This window comes from Dermacentor albipictus, chromosome 8 (assembly GCF_038994185.2).
Source record: "Dermacentor albipictus isolate Rhodes 1998 colony chromosome 8, USDA_Dalb.pri_finalv2, whole genome shotgun sequence".
In the NCBI taxonomy this organism is placed as follows: Eukaryota; Metazoa; Arthropoda; class Arachnida; order Ixodida; family Ixodidae; genus Dermacentor; species Dermacentor albipictus.
The window spans coordinates 94,914,449-94,930,894 of NC_091828.1; the positions used below are offsets into that span (position 1 = coordinate 94,914,449).

Below are 16,446 nucleotides of genomic sequence, written 5' to 3' on the forward strand. Positions count from 1 at the left end.
CATAGAAATGTGACCATGGTTCATTGACATGATCAAAAGAGAACGTTTTTGCGACAAAGGCAAGCCTGTCTAGCTTCGCGTCATCGACGGTTGGCGGAGCCGCTTACCACGCCTCTCATCTCTCTGCATTGGACGCACATGCTACATTTGCTACACTCGTGGATGCACGGATCAAGGAGGTTGCACGGAGTGCGCACAGCTGTGTGGTCATTTTTGTCGCGACATAACTTCAGTGTACTATACTAGCACCACATTCTGTATTCTAGCACGAAATTGGACGAACACCTCACTGTTCTACATCTTTTGCAACAGCGCCGCCGCCGCGAACAGCACAGCTTCTCGTCGGAAATCACGCTCGGCTAGGTAGCGTACAATCTTTATTCCATGGCGTACCAGCTCTCAATTTTCCTCGAGGCGTCACGAACAGCAAAGTTCCAAGGTGCGTTCGCCAATTTCTCTGCATGCTTCCAAACTAAAATAACGACAAATAAGACTGCAACCTGCGTGGTCGGCGAGTGTGATATGGACGTCCGGACAGGAGTACTTCGGATCGCGATCGAACCTGGTCAGGACTGAATTTTCTTCGACCGCGATTGGCTCCCTTTCACAGCATGCGCAAGGAAGCCAATCGCGATAGAGAAATAGCATCCCGGTCAAGGATGATCAGGCTCGATAGCGGTCGGGCGGGCCAGTGGTCATTTTACGGCACATAAATTTATACAATGTCGCCTCAGCGTCGCTGCAGGCAGTCACTGCTTGCTTCCACCACAAAATGACGCAAAATGATATTTATATGAGCAGCGACTACGAATTAGCGACCGCTTATATGCACCGCGAATGCGAGTAGCCGAACACCTACACCTCGTCACCCAAGCCTGGCCCTAATGAATGTTCTAAGGCCGAATTGGTCTTTCAAAAGGTCATTTGCATTCCCGTGTTGCAACTTATTGATTTACTCCAAGGGCTGTCTTGCACTTATGCTACTCTCTCCAAGTAAATGGATAATTAACCAAAAGAATTATCTTGCTAGTACGGTGGACTGCACCAAGCTCCCAGCTCCCTCAGAAGAATAAGCAGTCAGTAATAATTTTCGGAAGACTGTTTCACTCAGCCCTCATTAGCCCTTTGCCTATCAGCGACAATATTAATTAAGTATATATCTGTGCAATATAAGAAAGTATAAGATGAACCACAGAAAGGGGGGAGGGGGGTGCTACTTCACTACACGGCTTCTTTGAACACTCTCAAGTTAGTTCGGCCACAAACTAGCATTACAGTTTGGCTGTCCAGGGAACAAAACCACACCAATGAAATTAAGATAGTTTGGGGTGAGGGGGGAGTTGAATCTCACACAGACTGCAGTAATTCATCGGCTTGCCAACTAGACAATAATAATCAAAGTACAAATATTCAAAGCTCAAAATTGCAAGTACATTTCTCTTCAACCAGAATTAAGAATATTTTGGTATATATGGCTAGATTTTCTTCGCAACAACAAATCGCATAGCCTGCCACCATCAGTTAGGAATCCCTGTCACTAGTGCAGATCTGTTAATGCCTTGTGGGCTTTTTCAATATAAATTAGTATTTCCATGAGTACAATCAACATACGGATAATCCACCTGAAAGTAAGTGGGAATGAAAGCAATTTGTCTCTGATAATGAACAACCATTACGTTTCATGCTGAGGGAGTGTTGCAAAAAAATTTTGATATTAAAATTTGTCTGTGATAATGAACAACCATTAGGTTTCATGCTGAGGGAGTGTTGCAAAAAAAAATTTGATATTAAAATTTGTCCCTGATAATGAACAACCATTAGGTTTCATGCTGAGGGAGTGTTGCAAAAAAATTTTGATATTAAAATTTAAGCATGGCTTAAAATCACAAGGTTGCCAAGATTAGTCAAGAAGCATCAGGTACAGCACTTCTCATTCTATGTCTCTACATCAAACAAAATGCCATAATTTATTATCACTGCTACACATATGAAAATACAGTTTTCAAATTGGTGCATGAATCATGTGCACAGGGCAATGCCAAACAACCAAATTAAGCAAGCACAAGAAAATATAAGTCACATTCAAACTTGTCATAACCACGTACCCAAACGTCAGCAACCTGTGATACGGGCAGATCAAGGCTTCTGGGAGTAGCCATAACCCTGCCTCATGTAGGGCCTGTGCCCGATAAAAATTCAAGAAGTGCAGGCATTGCACAAGTCAATGCAGCAAGCCCCACAGCAACGAAATGACCAGCACAGACTATTCAAATGTTGTTTCCAGCAGAACTATATTGACCCCACTTTTAACCGATGCAATGTGAACACCGAGATATACAAACACGAATGATTACAAGAGTATACACATTGAGCGTTCGCTGAATAGGAGTGCCATGTACACACAGTTGTTTCAGCCACTGGCTGGGTTGTGCTCAAATTGTGCATGGAGGCAGCATATTGCAGTGGGTTCAGTTTATTACTATGGTTACGATCATTACAAGTACAGTGCCAGTACATAGTACAAGTGCCAAAGCGCACTTGTACTATGTGGCAATGCCACTGAAAAAAAAAATTATGATTTCTTTTCATGGTGCCATCTGTCATCACTACAGGGAAAAGCACCTTTCATCTTTGCAGCGACCGATGCATGGTACCTAGGGCTGCCAACCATCGTGAATTTAGCAAGATAGTTCTATCGTGAATTTAGCAAGGTAGTCCTAACTTTTCATTAAACGTCCCGAATTGACCCAGTCAAAACAACAAAATGTCCTAACTTCCTTTTTTTCTACTGATAATCCTTTTTTTGTTTTTCCTAATAGATTTACTTTTTATAGTGCTTTATAGCTAGCTTGGTGGCACATTATTTTTTGTCTTCTGATGAATTGTTATAAACATAAAGGCAGTTTCGTTTTAGTCAAGGTTCTAGTCCTGATGTAGGCCCTAACCATTTGCAGCACCACTATTTATACTTGTAGCCATGTTAGCCAGGCAACTACTGCACCTTTCTTGTAAATTGCGACGTGGTAAGGATAAAAATTTTTGCAACTTTTTTGCACATACCAACTGGCAGCTCTTTGCCCTGACAGAGTTTGTCATCGCTAGTCACCAGTTGTCAATAATGGCACCGCCATTCGATTACAGCCACATTCATTGGAAATTTTTCCATTTAGTCTAGTTTCCACAAAACCGACATGTACTTTAATTTTTTTTCATCAGTGGCATCATCACAGGCAATGCACACTTTTGATGTTTCTGCACACAAAACAGGTAGCCAATGCTCACAAACATGGAATTAAATAGACCACACTGCAACATGCCACGTCTGTGTGAAAGCTAATAAAACTGGCCAGCGGTTTCGCTGGATGCTACACTCGGTATCTTTTGCTGAAGTGTGGCTCCACAAAAAATTAGAAAAGCTTGCACGCAAACACACACAAAAAAAAGAACAGATGAATGAGGTCAAGGCAAACAGACAAAGCAGAATGTATAGCCATTAAATTTTTGCACCCTTTCAAACAAGAACAGCAACGGTTTTAACAGTGCTGTTGTCAATCAACATCATCACTAGTGGCATTCTGCGGCTTAATCTTTTCCTCTGATTCTTGGGATTCAACAACCCTAGCAACACTGCAGCCCAAGTGAAAATTTCAATACATATTCATGTTAGTCTAATAAGTTCTTGTGTAAGATATTCATTAGTCTGATAATAGCTTGTATTAGTCCAGCGTAATTCTTTATTAGTTTCTCGTCAGTGAAATAGGAATTTGCATTAGTGCCTGTTCAGTGTCATAGTACTGGCTTATAGACTAATATAAATATGTAATGAAGCCCACTGCCAATTACAACTGTTATAGATGAAGCTTTCTGCCCTTGCAAGTGGTATAGTAGACAAAGGCAATCCATATTTGTGTTGGGAGTTCTATTAAAATGAGAACTAAATGCCAGTACGTTTTGATGGGGTTTGATATGTCCATTAGTCTCAGTAGGTCTCGCAGAAAGTCACTCCTTAAGTAATGCTTCTGAAACAACAAAATCAATAATAAGAATAACTAACATCTCAGTCCTCACATAACGGACCTTGTAGTGTCATATGATCACTGGAGGGCAGCATCTAGATTTTTTTTTAGTGCCATACAAAATCTTACCTATGTTTGTCTTGAACCACTCGCACTAATTGATGACTCAAGTATTGCTTACATACATACGGTGTACAGCATGTATGTGAGAGCACAGTGAAATGATGGGTCTTTGTCACTGAAGCGATTAGCATTTGGGTTTGTGCATAGGAGTATATGAGCTTCTAAATTTAGTGTCAACCATTTGCTGGACCAATTAGGGCCAATAGCTCTAAATAGGTTGGATTGGGCTATTGGGCGTCAACAAACAAATATACTATTGGTTCTAGGTATAAGAGCTTTTATTGGGCTAACAGGCTCTGTTAATAACTTCATAAGCTATTAGTTCCATTGGAATTTTTGCTAGAGTGGCGCTGTGATAGACACCATGTATAGAATGGTCCAGAATAATTAATAATAAGAGCCCCTCACTAGGCCCCGCTGGAAACTGTGGTTATGCACTGAAAGTTGTAAGGTTATGTAAAGATGTGCACTGTAAGTTGTTGTCCTATTACATTTTTTATTGGTTCTTTATTAGAGGAGATAGGAGAAATTGAAATGTAGCATTAACATGCTGCCAGCAGGCAAGCTTCACTGCCAATGATGAAGAAAAATTTTCCCCCTTTGCCTCAACTATATATAGCATAAAAACAGGAACAGCGCAACACAGGACAGAACGCTCTGTCCTGTTTACTCGCTCGTCCTGTGTTGCGCTGTTCCTGTTTTTATTCTAAAGATGAACCAACCAGCCCCATTGAACACACTGCTATATATAGTATCTGCAAGCAACCTCCTTTCCCTGCTTTCTCCCATACCAAAGCCAAGGTACTGCATCACGTTTAGGTTGCAAGCCCTGGCTCTTTTTTCTTCTCGCGCTTTTTTTTTTTCTGCGCAGTGCTGTTCCAAGGGCGGTGTTGCACGTTCTGCACTGAATGAGCTGGTAAGGTCACATGCCATATTTGGTAACGTTGCAAGCAATTTCTCTTTCTTTCTTTCTTTCTCTCTCTCTGTTCTTTTTTTTTTTCAAGACAATGCTTTTGGGCCAATTTCACAGGGAGTTGGAGTATCTGGGATCTTGTTACTTTGTAACCACTTCCAGAAAAGAGTGATCACACGCGTCAATAGTCGGCAACTAAGGATGTAATCAAAAGTGAACATAATTAGCCACAAACGGGGCGAAGTGCGAGTGCCTGTGTTGCTGCCACCCTCTGCCATGCTGCCACCATGCCATGCAACGTGAGTGCCACGCCCTCACCTGAATTCAATAGTGTTCCTGTATGTGCACTAGAATTGAACAGCCACCTGCTTCAAATGGATTGGATTGGATTTCCTTCTTCGATGGCGCGTGCCTACTGCGGGTGAATGGCCAAGATTTGGATGGTATTAGGAAGATTTTGGTGGTACAAAAACTGGTTAAAGTGTCATGTGAAAACGGATAAAAATACTGCTTGAAGAACTTAAGGAAAATGTCTTGAAACAACTATGAATTCTTCCACGACTGAGCAGACATCCCTGCGGTAGTTGCCAAGAGAGGAAGCTCCTAGAGAAAGGATATTTGAAATTCAGGAAAGTTAAACCAAGTTGCGTGAACGTTGGTTCTAAGATGCTTTTCCTTAAAGCAGAAAAACAGTCGCACAATAAGAAAAAAATGATAGATGGTTTCATCTACTGCAAATGGAAAGGCACCATGTCGTCTTCATCATCGGTAAAGCCCTTGAGTTCAGGAAGGAGGAGAGCTGGGTCGGAGAACCGGAGACCAGGCAGCACGAGTGCCTGGTCCGAGCCTTAGGCATGCATTTTGAAGAAACCGTAGACACTTGAGGCTAAAGGGCCCTGTACCTCAACGGTAGCGTGAACGAGGCAAGAAAAAAAAACGTGGCGAGGGGCTCATTTTGAGTGTCAAACGCTGAAAAAAAAGAAAGGGCCAACCAAGTGTCGCATCGATGCTAAACAAGACAAGCTCAGCGCCATTGCGCGTGGAATGCGATACGAATAAGATATGAAACAAGTGAATAATGAACTTGAAAAAGAGACAGAATGGAGAGATACTGCAGTCAACATGTGATGATCGAATAATTTGAACCACGTACGTCTAGCTACCTTGTATTATTTCTCTAGCGTCAACACTCACTAGGTCAACCTTTTTTTTTTTTTAATCCTGCGGTTGTACGGACCAAAACCACGAAATCTTTATGGGCCACTCCGTAGTGGGCAGGCGCCGGATTAACTTTGACCCCCTTGGAGTTCTTTAACATCCACAGCAATGCACGGGTGCTTTCGCATTTCGCCCCCCCCCCCTCCCCCTTCATCGAAATGCGGCCGCCGCGGCCGGAATTTGATCCCGCGCCGTAGCCACTAAGCCACCACGGCGGCTACAATGCACCTTTCGAATATCATTTCTTCAGCAACAAGCTGTTTTCGCGCGGCGGGCGGCCGTTTGATGCGTTGGAGACACGACTGTCATCGCGTGATCTGCTTGCAATGGGGGGGCCCTTTTGACAGACTATACAAGGGCGTATTTGCCCCTCGTCGAAACGAGGCCGATGACGTAAGTCAGCGTCAATTACACGGTCGCCCAATGCATCCGTCGCAAAGCGAAACTAAAGCAAAGCTCACTTGAACGACAGCTCAGGCCCGGACCTCGGCACCCGACGCATCTTCACGCGACGAATTTGGATGCGCTGGCTTCGCTTCTGAGCTCGGTGCTCATTTCGGCACGAAGTCGGCGCGGCAGGCGAGCGATCGGAAAGGAACCGCCGGTCACCGAGCAGAAGGCATTACGCCATTTTTGGCAGGTTTGGTGATGATGATACTTTCTAACGGCATCCCCCGTGAATCTGGCCGGCACTACCCTGCTGCCTGAGGTAAAGGTGGCGTGGACAAAGCCGTAGGTGCAAACGAGAGCTCCCTGGCTTCGATCAATTGCGACAGTTCAGGCACTTAAATCGGCGTCGGTCGATCTTTGCCGAGCCGTTCCGTCACGTGACCAACGCACTCCCGGACCTTGGAACATGTCAACGCGAACGCCAGTGCGCAGAGAACGACAGTGCGCGTCGGACTCAGTCAGCAAGGCCGTGCTGCGACGAATAATCGACGCAGCACTGGCGTACTTAAAAACCAGCCAGCTGCTACCTGGTTCAGATGCGTCAGTGGTACGGACAACTGCGAAAATACATGCGCGACAGTCTCATGGCGACGCTACAGTGCGTCCCGTCGACGTGAAGATACGAAGCCTGCACGTACAGCATGCGTTGTACAGAAACAGCGTGGTGATGATGATGATGATGACCTTGAAGTCATCAACATACTGTTCCGCTCTCATCGTAGTCGCCACACCTTTTGTAGCAAGCATGTGACGCTTCACATCTCGGCCCACCTCACCCTCTTTTTTTTTTCCTTTTTTGATGCTCGGGTTTCACACGCCGAAATGACGATATGATTGTGAGGCACACCGTAGACATAGACTCCGAATTAAGTTTGATCACGTGAGGTTTCCTTAACGTGTACACAATGCCCAGTTCATTAGGGTTTTCATATTCTGCCCCCGTCGATTTGATACAGCGCCCTCGGGCTTAGCGGCGCAACCCCAAAACCACTACACCACCACGGCGAATCTATATCACGATCCGTTGTTCCCTGACACCCCTTTTGCAGCAGACCGACCTCTACACCTTTATATCATTGCAGTTCCTCTTTGTCCCTCTAATACGGCTATTGCAGTATATCATTTTGCCCTGTTTTCATTACATACGAACAGGGTGCTATTCTGGTCAGCCAAAATTTGCCGTAGTGTCATATTCTGTACTGGCGACATTTTGAGCCAATCAGAGGCGCCTCTGATTATTTTTTGTAGCGTTCCTAGTTAAAAGGAGAAAATAGAATTAAAGCTTTGCTGTGGAACTGCCGTCCATCTTGCCTACATTTATTTCAACTTCATCTTTCCCCTCCCCAGTCTCCCAGTCTTTGCACTTCATCTCCTATCCAAGGGCTCATACTGCTTCACCCCTCCAGGTTTCTTTTGCCAACCCTTCCCGAGGTCATACTTGAAAACGTTTCCAATTGAAGCACATTCAACTGGGCCACGTTCAGCAATGTACCAGTCTTTAATATTCCTTTTTGAGTGGCTATCTTTGTCACAGAGTAAGGACCATAAAATTTTGCAGTGTAATATCTTACTCCTTTCCTAACTCAACGAGGTCAGTGACTTGAATGTTTGGGATGTCTGAGCAATATCTCTTGTCAAAGTTCTTTTTTTATATACGTCTTTATTTCTGCGTTTAAACGAAGCCTTGCACCTATTTTCATTTGTTTCCGGTACTTCTCCTCCTGGGATTTTTGCTTCCTCTCCTCGACGATCTTGAGATTCTTCAAGAGCCCCAACTCACGGCTCTCCTGCAGAATAGGGGTTTCTCTCAAAGAAGCAAACTGTGGACTGCATTTGCGATATTTGCTGCATTTGCGAGCAATTGCGATATTTTACAGCTGCTTCTAAACAGCATTTCCATCCATTAGGTAAACTATAATAAAGCCTGATGTAATGTTTCACATCTTGGATAGCACAGGGCACACTGCAAGCCCATTCACCGCAGGATGCTATGGCGCACAGAACTTGATCGATATGTTGTGCTCTAATGTCCATCTTGCTAGTTTTTCACTCTTGAATGCTAAACAGTTGTCACATACGATCGTCCTGGTAGTCCTAAACGTATCCCTTTCGAGAAGAGCGATAACACTATTTGCATCTTCTTTGCCTGCCCGTGCCACGACCATCCTGGTGCATTCATCTGGGGCCAGAAGAAAAGCTTGTTTTTCTGACTCCTCCTCGTTCCTTAATTAGCTTGGCAACATCCAGGTGTATAACTTCAAAAGGCACGTTCAAGTGGCAAGGTATTTTGATGGCGTCCGTAGGCTGCTTATATTTCACTCTGATGACTTGACAAACATGGCATCAACGAACATACTGATCGACTTCTTCCTTCATGTGAGGCCACATAAATCTCATCTGGCTTGTCCTAGGTGCGCCAAAATCCGTTGTCTCTTCCAGATCCTGGGCTGTCGTAGTACAAGCACCCTGAAAAACCTGTGTTGGCAGGACTTGATGCCGACCTTCAATTAAAATCAGTTCAGTGCCTTCCCACAATTTTACTTCATTGATTTCTTCCAGTTGTTCTCTGTTGGATTGTATCATCAGTCTAAACAAAGCATCTGGATCAGTCAAAAGGGGTCCAGGTCGGCGAGAGATGGTACAGTCAAATTGCTGCAAGTAGTTCACCCATCAGGCAATATGTCCTTTAGGTTGGGTCATATTCAGGAGTTGAATGAGGGCCTGGTGATCAGTGACCGAAGTGAACTTCTTACCTTCTAAGTACATACAGAAGTACTGAATAGCTTGAAGAACTGCAATTGCTTCCTTTACCTTCCAGGTAAAGTTACCTTCCAGTAACCTACTATGTTTTGCCTTTCTCAGCCAGATGCTTCTGGACAGTTCTAATATAGAACTGTAACTGTCCCACAGTCTGAGGTGTCGGTATTCAATTTAAAGGGTAAAGCGAAGTCTGGTATGCATAGAATAGAGTCAGCGGAGATTTCGTAAACCATATCGCGTTAGACCCTCTCACATTCGTCACTCCACTCAAACGGAACTTCTTTCTGCAGTAGATGCTTGAGGCATCAGGTTGCTATGGCAACACATTTGATGAAAGGTCCGAAATGACCTGCTAATCCCAAAAGCACACGCAATGAGTGGACATCATATGGTTCTACCAGCTGGGAGATCCTCTCGAAGAAGTCTTGTTTGGTGCTTTTGGTAGTCCCATCAAATACTCTTCCAAGAAAAACTTTTCTTTGAAAGAATGCACTTTTAAAGTTAACCTTGAGGTGTGCCAAGCGCAAGGCATTTAATGCCCGAGACAGGTGATCCTGCTGCCCAGCCTCTGTTTTGGAGAAGACGATAATATTGTTTATGTACAAGTTACAAAATACACCTAGGAAAGGCTTCAGGACTTCGTTCATGATCTTCTGGAACCATGCTGGAGAATTATTCCAGCCAAAAGGAAGCTGGTTAAACTCTTACGAATTGAAGGGCATGATAGACGCACTGGACATTTTTTATCCTTTGGTCAGCGGGATCTGCCAGAAACCTTTGCATAAGTGAATGTGTGAAAAATGTCAGCAACCACCCGTCTCATCTATGATCATGTTTATCTTCGGCATGGGAAATTCTGTCTGATGATTGAGAACCCTGTATTATGTGCACAACCTGAATGTTCTATCTCCCTTCGGTGCAATTGTTATGGGCGAGGTGAAGGGTGATACTGAAGGTCGGATTATGCTGGCGTCCAGCATCTTGTGCAATTCTTTCTTCAACCATATCTTTCGCTCTCTTGACAAGTTATAAGGTGATTTGTGGATGACGGTCTTATCAGTTAGTTCAAAAGGAACCTTGTGCGACTTCATCGATTGTGGACAGTTTCTTATGCATACAAGTTCAGGGTAGGTCATTGCAACATTCTCCACGCACTTGAGAACTTGTAGGTTATTTTGTCTACCTTGTTGTGTATCGTCCCTTGGTAATCAGACTAAACCTCCTTGTCTTTCCGTCTGTTATCTATTCCTGCTTCCTTCCTCTTTCGAATAAAACCGCACCGTCCCAATATACGCTGATTCTGTTTATATCTGGTCTGGATAGCAAGAAGTCGTACGTCGCACCTTCTATCACCAATACTTCACTCTGTTTTATGACCTTGGAACTCAATGTTTACTGAGGCCCACTGATTACGCAATGTCACTTTTACATCGTAACCTTGTACTCTTCCACGACGCAGGTGACTTGCATACACCAGCTTGGCATTTATTATAGACACAGAAGCACTGCTGTCTACCAAAGCCATCACATGACTGTTTCCCACTTTGACAGGAATTTGAAGTAGGCTGCAGCAAGCTGAATAAACAGTCTCAGTTGCAGTCATCAGGTCAGACTCATCACCCTTGTTTATTAGTTTCTTTTGTCGTCAAAAACTCCTGCGCGTCATTGTCAACATCATTCACCTGACCTGGGGAGTGAGCAAGTTCTCTGTGCTCCTTGCAAAGTGGCTCAGTTCAGCTGATTACAGCGTGACCAATCTGTGTCGGTCCGTCCAAAGTGACTGCTTGAGTTAGTAATTTTTTTTTTCTTCTGAACAGATGGCATGTCTTGAAGGCGCTCCAGGAACCTGTTGAGGTGATCATATGAGCCTTCGGATAGAAAATGAAGATGCACAAAAGCCTGGGGAGGGGAGAAAAGGAGGATGAAGTTGGAATAAAGGCAGACAAGATGGATGCCAGTTCCACAGGAAAGCTTTAATTCTATTGTGTCCTTTTAACTAGGAATGCTACATTATTATTATTATTATTATTATTATTATTATTGCGTTGATAGCGTCAGCTCATAAACCCTTCCCGAAAGAACCTACTGCCGTACGGGTGGCATTCTATTCGGAAACTATACAATATGGACTTCAGACATGTAATGAACGAAAACAAAAAGAAATGAATAAAAATTAAGGTAAAAATACATTACCGATACGCCCACGTATGGGAATTATTAATTATCGAGCCTGGTTGCATGTATTACTTCAAGAACGCGTATGAACCACACGTAGTTAGCGTAATTCGTTGCGTTTAAGTACTACTGCTACTACAACTAAATGCGTTCCTGTTAACGCGAACCGTCCGAGTTAAAGTAATGTCAATGTTGCGTTTTTTTTTCTTTTTTTTTTCAAGTCGTACACTCGGTCGTTATACGGTTATACACCACAATATACTAACCTTTACGCTTGCGCCATGGCTTCCTGGAATGCGCTTGTGCGTGTGAATCCGTATTGCTTGAACTAATCCTTCCTAACTTGCTTCACCGCCGTGTATCCTTACGCACCATTTCAAACAGCAAGCGAACGGTCCGCTGTGACGCGCATTTCCTCGCCTCCTCGCGCGGAAGCGAAACTATGGGCGACACATCGCACAGTGCCCACCGATTCAGCCGCATAAACAGGTCCACGATGAGACCACCAAATCCACGACCGCTCGCCTCGACGCAGTTTCGGCCGACTGAATGGCGCACATCAACACAAGTGTTCGCACCAGCGAAGGGCAATAAGTCAGCGCCAGCCGAAGCACCTGCTTGGGTTCAGCCGAACTGCCCGCCATTTGTTTTTCGTTCTGCTGTCAAGGGTTGCCAGGTCTTCGGCAGAAGTGGCGGCCCCAAAAAGCCGCCAAATGCGACCAAAGCTTTAATTGGTAGACCATGTAGTTTCATATTAGTATTTATTTAGAAACTCTATGGTAGCCCAAAAAAGTAGCAGTTTCCCCGAAAGGCGAAGCATCGATTGTGATGGAGAATTAGTTGATAGCTATACGAAGTAAGGATAGTAATGTTATTGGCCGTATAAAGTTGTAAACATTCGCTTGCTAACTAAATTAAGAAGCACGGTGTCACGCATGGTGTCACGTGAGCACAGGTAAACATGGAACACCTCTCGCTCGATGACAGCGGAAACTCGCTGTCAAAACGATGGAGTGAGGGATCGCGGCAGATGCCGCGAGCTCATTGACATCCGTGCATTCCTCGCCTCAACGCGAACGAAACGTCGAAAGCGCAGCGCATACAAACCTACCGGCACTACGCGCACTCTGCAAACATCGCAGCTCGCTTTGAAGATGAGGCACACGCGAGTACGCATATGGACCACGTCGCACATAGCTTTCAAGATACGGTCATGTGATACGGTGTCCGCATGGCCGCGCCGTGAACAGCTGCCGCCGGAGAAGAACGCCCAGCATCCTCTCACCTCACCCCCGTGTCTCACACGCGAGAAGAGATGGCGTGACCTCCCCGCTTTCCTCGCTCGCGCACTCGAAATTGAGCCGCGTTCGCCGGCTCACCCTCGTACGCTTTCACTCGCACATACGGCGACGCCGACGGCAGAAGTGCGCTTGGAGTGTCCATATAATTGATATAGCAATGAAAGTAGCCACGGTGCGACAAACTGAAAAATTGTCAATTTGTGGCGCGAAAATATGGTCACGTGCAGTAACTGACAGACCTTCCGCAATATGCTAAACAATCACATGTGGTAATCCAACTGAATATACTCGTCCTAGGCCGTTTTGAAGCTCTTCTTTGTCCCGCTTTGTAATATTGTCGTTGCCCTTGGATTGTCTACCTTCTGTACTGCATTTATTTCTTCTCTGAGTTTTTGTTGAATTGTATATTACACATTGTTCGCCCCTCCCCCCCTTATGTAATGCCTTCGGGCCTTTAAGGTGAAATAAATGAAAAGAAAATGGCGAAAAAGACCTGTAGTTTTCTGCTGCACTGATGGAAAAAAGCAATAACAAAACAAATGTTATCACATGTTCTTGTATCACAATTTACAGTACAGTGACCAGTTGACATTCTTTGATAATTTCCACTCCAGGTATGTGTGCTCTCTCATAGCCGAAGCAGTGTGTTGCCAGTTTCAGTACAATAAACTTGCTGCACATCATCCTTGCACCACTACGACTTCTCTTCAAATATCCCCGTGCAAAGTGTATGATGTCCCTGTTATGTACTCTCCCTGCTATGCAGTCACCAGTGTCTATAAGAAACGTACTGGCACTGTAATGACACTGGCATCTGTAAGGTCAGGGCTGCCACAATGCGTTTTCGGTTGCTGCAGTCACTTCTGTTGCCAAGAACGGTCATCAGGATTCTCTATAGAGGTAATCGTCACTAGCGATGGGGATTAAGACACTACCCATTGCTTCCATCTAACAAGTGACGCAGAAGCATAGCCTTCAAGATAGGCAAATTCCTGTTACTTGGAGAAAGCTTCTGTACGCCACCTGTGGAGAAACTCCAATGGTCCACTTTAATTGTCCATCCCTGACAGTCCCGAACTGCCCGAGGGGTTGGTTTCAACCAATGAGCATTGCGTACGAAGCATCTCGGGCAGTCCTGGACAGTCCAGGACGACAAGTCGAAGAGTCTCACGGGCCATATGTCGGCTATGATATATTTTCAGCTCCTGGATTTGCTTCCAGAGCTTGCAAGACGCAAAAGCATGACCTTCAAAATCTGGCGTTTGGGACTGTTGCTTTGAGGGAGCCATCGGAGGGAGTATGATTTGGACACTACCAGTACCAATTACCACCACCAAAACTATCCAGAAAGTAGCCAAGTCGCCAACCACAATTTTCGTTCACCAGGAGCCTCTAAATGTAGCCGATTTGGTGAGAAGTCACCAAACCCAGCAACCTTGGCCATCACGGTGGGTACGGTGCCCTTCGTCATGGGCAACAATGGTGTGAATTAGTAGAGTAACGTGCGTATAGCATATGCGAAGTTGCGCTTTGCATAGTTCGAACTAGAATGGCGTAGTTCTAACAACGCACACCTAAACAGTTCCATAAACATAAACGCAAGATGATCTTGTATCCCATGCAGCTTTCGTGTATGATTGTTTAGTTTGTGTGATCAAAGGACCAGCTGCATAACCATTTCTTTTCTCTGGACAGTCACGGTTTTGTTATATATTTGAAATAAAAAAGAGGCCTCATAACAAAGCGTTACAAAAGGTAGCTTGAATGTGCCCAATCAACACTCCCAATGCCCTGTCCCCCCTCCTGACTTTCTTTTTCTTTTCATTGAATTGTCGTGTTGACTGACTCGACCATCAATGAAAGTTGACAAGAGAAGGTATTGTTATGTATTACATTTTTCTTAAATGAGTGTGCCTGTTCCTTCAGTGATGGCAGGACGCCGATGGTGGATAGTTTCAGTATTTTCAGCTTGTATTACTAATTATTATACTTACTGATTACTAGGTTAGGGTGGCTAACCGAATTACTGGAGACATATGATGACGATTATTTAACGGCATCCCCTTTAAGACGGGCCAGTCACAAATAGGCACCTAGTCTGCTTGAGTTTAATCACGTATGATATACATGTTTTCATTCTAGCATTTTAATATATACATCTCCTTAACCTTCTTTCTCATCCTAAATACTTCCCTACCTACACTGTACCAATACCTATGTATGTAACGGATCCTATTATCCTAGCTGATAATTGATATAGCATGCAGCCCTTTTTTTTGCATTTTTCTCAATAAGAACTTTAATAAGAACACACAAATGCTTTCTAACACGTTGCACAATGTATCACAATATCTCAGTACAGTCAAACTTCGGCAAAATGAACATGGATATAACGAAGCATGTAATGTTCATCAGTATCAAAGTGCAACGAATATATGCTTATAACAAAGGTATTTCCACGTCATATGCAACTTTTTTATGACCAAGCTCGACTATACCAGAATTGTTATGCCCCTCATGTCTCCAATTAACCCGGTATTTTGTGTGCGGTAATATGCATACAGGCAATTTAAACCTCTAGAAGGTCTAATGTGACATCATCACAGGCAATCGAACAGGAACAAAGTTGCGGCATCATGAAAATTTTTCGCAGTTGCTAGATACGGGGCACACTTAATGCACTATACGAGGTATGTATAGTTTCATTGTGAAGTTTAACATTGTGGAAAACAAATTACACGGTTCCCACGCCTTGTTGGCATCTATGGTACAGGGACGCACACACCCACAAAGGCAAGTTGAGCTGCATGTACCCCTGCACTTACTGCGAGAAGGAAATCGGTAAGCCAGAAAATGTGCAAAAACGAAATAGGGCGTCGAAGCTGCCTTGAAGTTTCCGCACCAGGTGGCTGTGACATTGATTTTGATGGCCTCAGCTCGGGCCTAGTTAATTTCTTATCAGTAACGATGGACTAAACTGGCCATTGAGTGCATTCAGAAATTTTCAGGAACTTTTACCGAGTCACAATGGCCCAAGTTTTAGAAAATATATGTTGAAATCTGCGGTGTCATATTGTTGTGCTGGCATAGAAAAAAAAAGACAAAGAGCCCCCATAACTTTGACCTTATCTCTTCTAATGAACAACCTATAACCGCCAAATTAACAGAAAAACAAAGAGTTTTAGAATAATACTTCATCTGTCAAAGCTGATTTAGTGCTTCTATTTTGTGTCTCTTTAATGCAAATCATTTAAATATCTTACAGTATCATGCTTCTGCGCTATCGTGGGTTCAGAATCAACCATCGGACATGTAAACTTGTTTTATTATTATTATAATTCGGGCGGCGATTGAGGCTAAACAGTATGAAGAAAACCTAGTGATCAGTCCTGATAAAAAAAGTAACCAGAGGCAAACCTTCAGGTATGCATGAAAGTGGGTTCCTAGCAAACTCGTGATTTCGTAGAGACCTTGCAGGGTACGCAAGTCT

General features: G+C 44.0%; 1 protein-coding gene and 1 long non-coding RNA gene across 8 annotated transcripts in view; one reads left to right on the forward strand and one right to left on the reverse strand.

Annotated features, from left to right (window-relative positions):
• The window catches only part of LOC139048867 (uncharacterized), a 77,255-nt gene extending 64,955 nt beyond the window's left edge, over nucleotides 1–12,300 (reverse strand). For 2 of the 7 annotated variants that reach the window (XM_070523758.1, XM_070523759.1), the window contains exon 1: nucleotides 6,732–6,927. In XM_070523758.1, coding sequence (XP_070379859.1) covers nucleotides 6,732–6,772 — 41 coding nt within the window. In that variant the 5' untranslated portion in view covers nucleotides 6,773–6,927. Of the gene's footprint in view, nucleotides 1–6,731; nucleotides 6,928–11,921 lie in introns of those variants that run through there. The other 5 variants (XM_070523755.1, XM_070523754.1, XM_070523760.1 and 2 more) reach the window with 4 other exon arrangements.
• LOC139048868 (uncharacterized) lies at nucleotides 171–11,912 on the forward strand. Its single transcript, XR_011508007.1, has 3 exons — nucleotides 171–439; nucleotides 5,011–5,055; nucleotides 11,298–11,912. It is a non-coding gene; the product is annotated as an uncharacterized lncRNA (long non-coding RNA).
• Nucleotides 12,301–16,446: the final 4,146 nt, after the last annotated feature.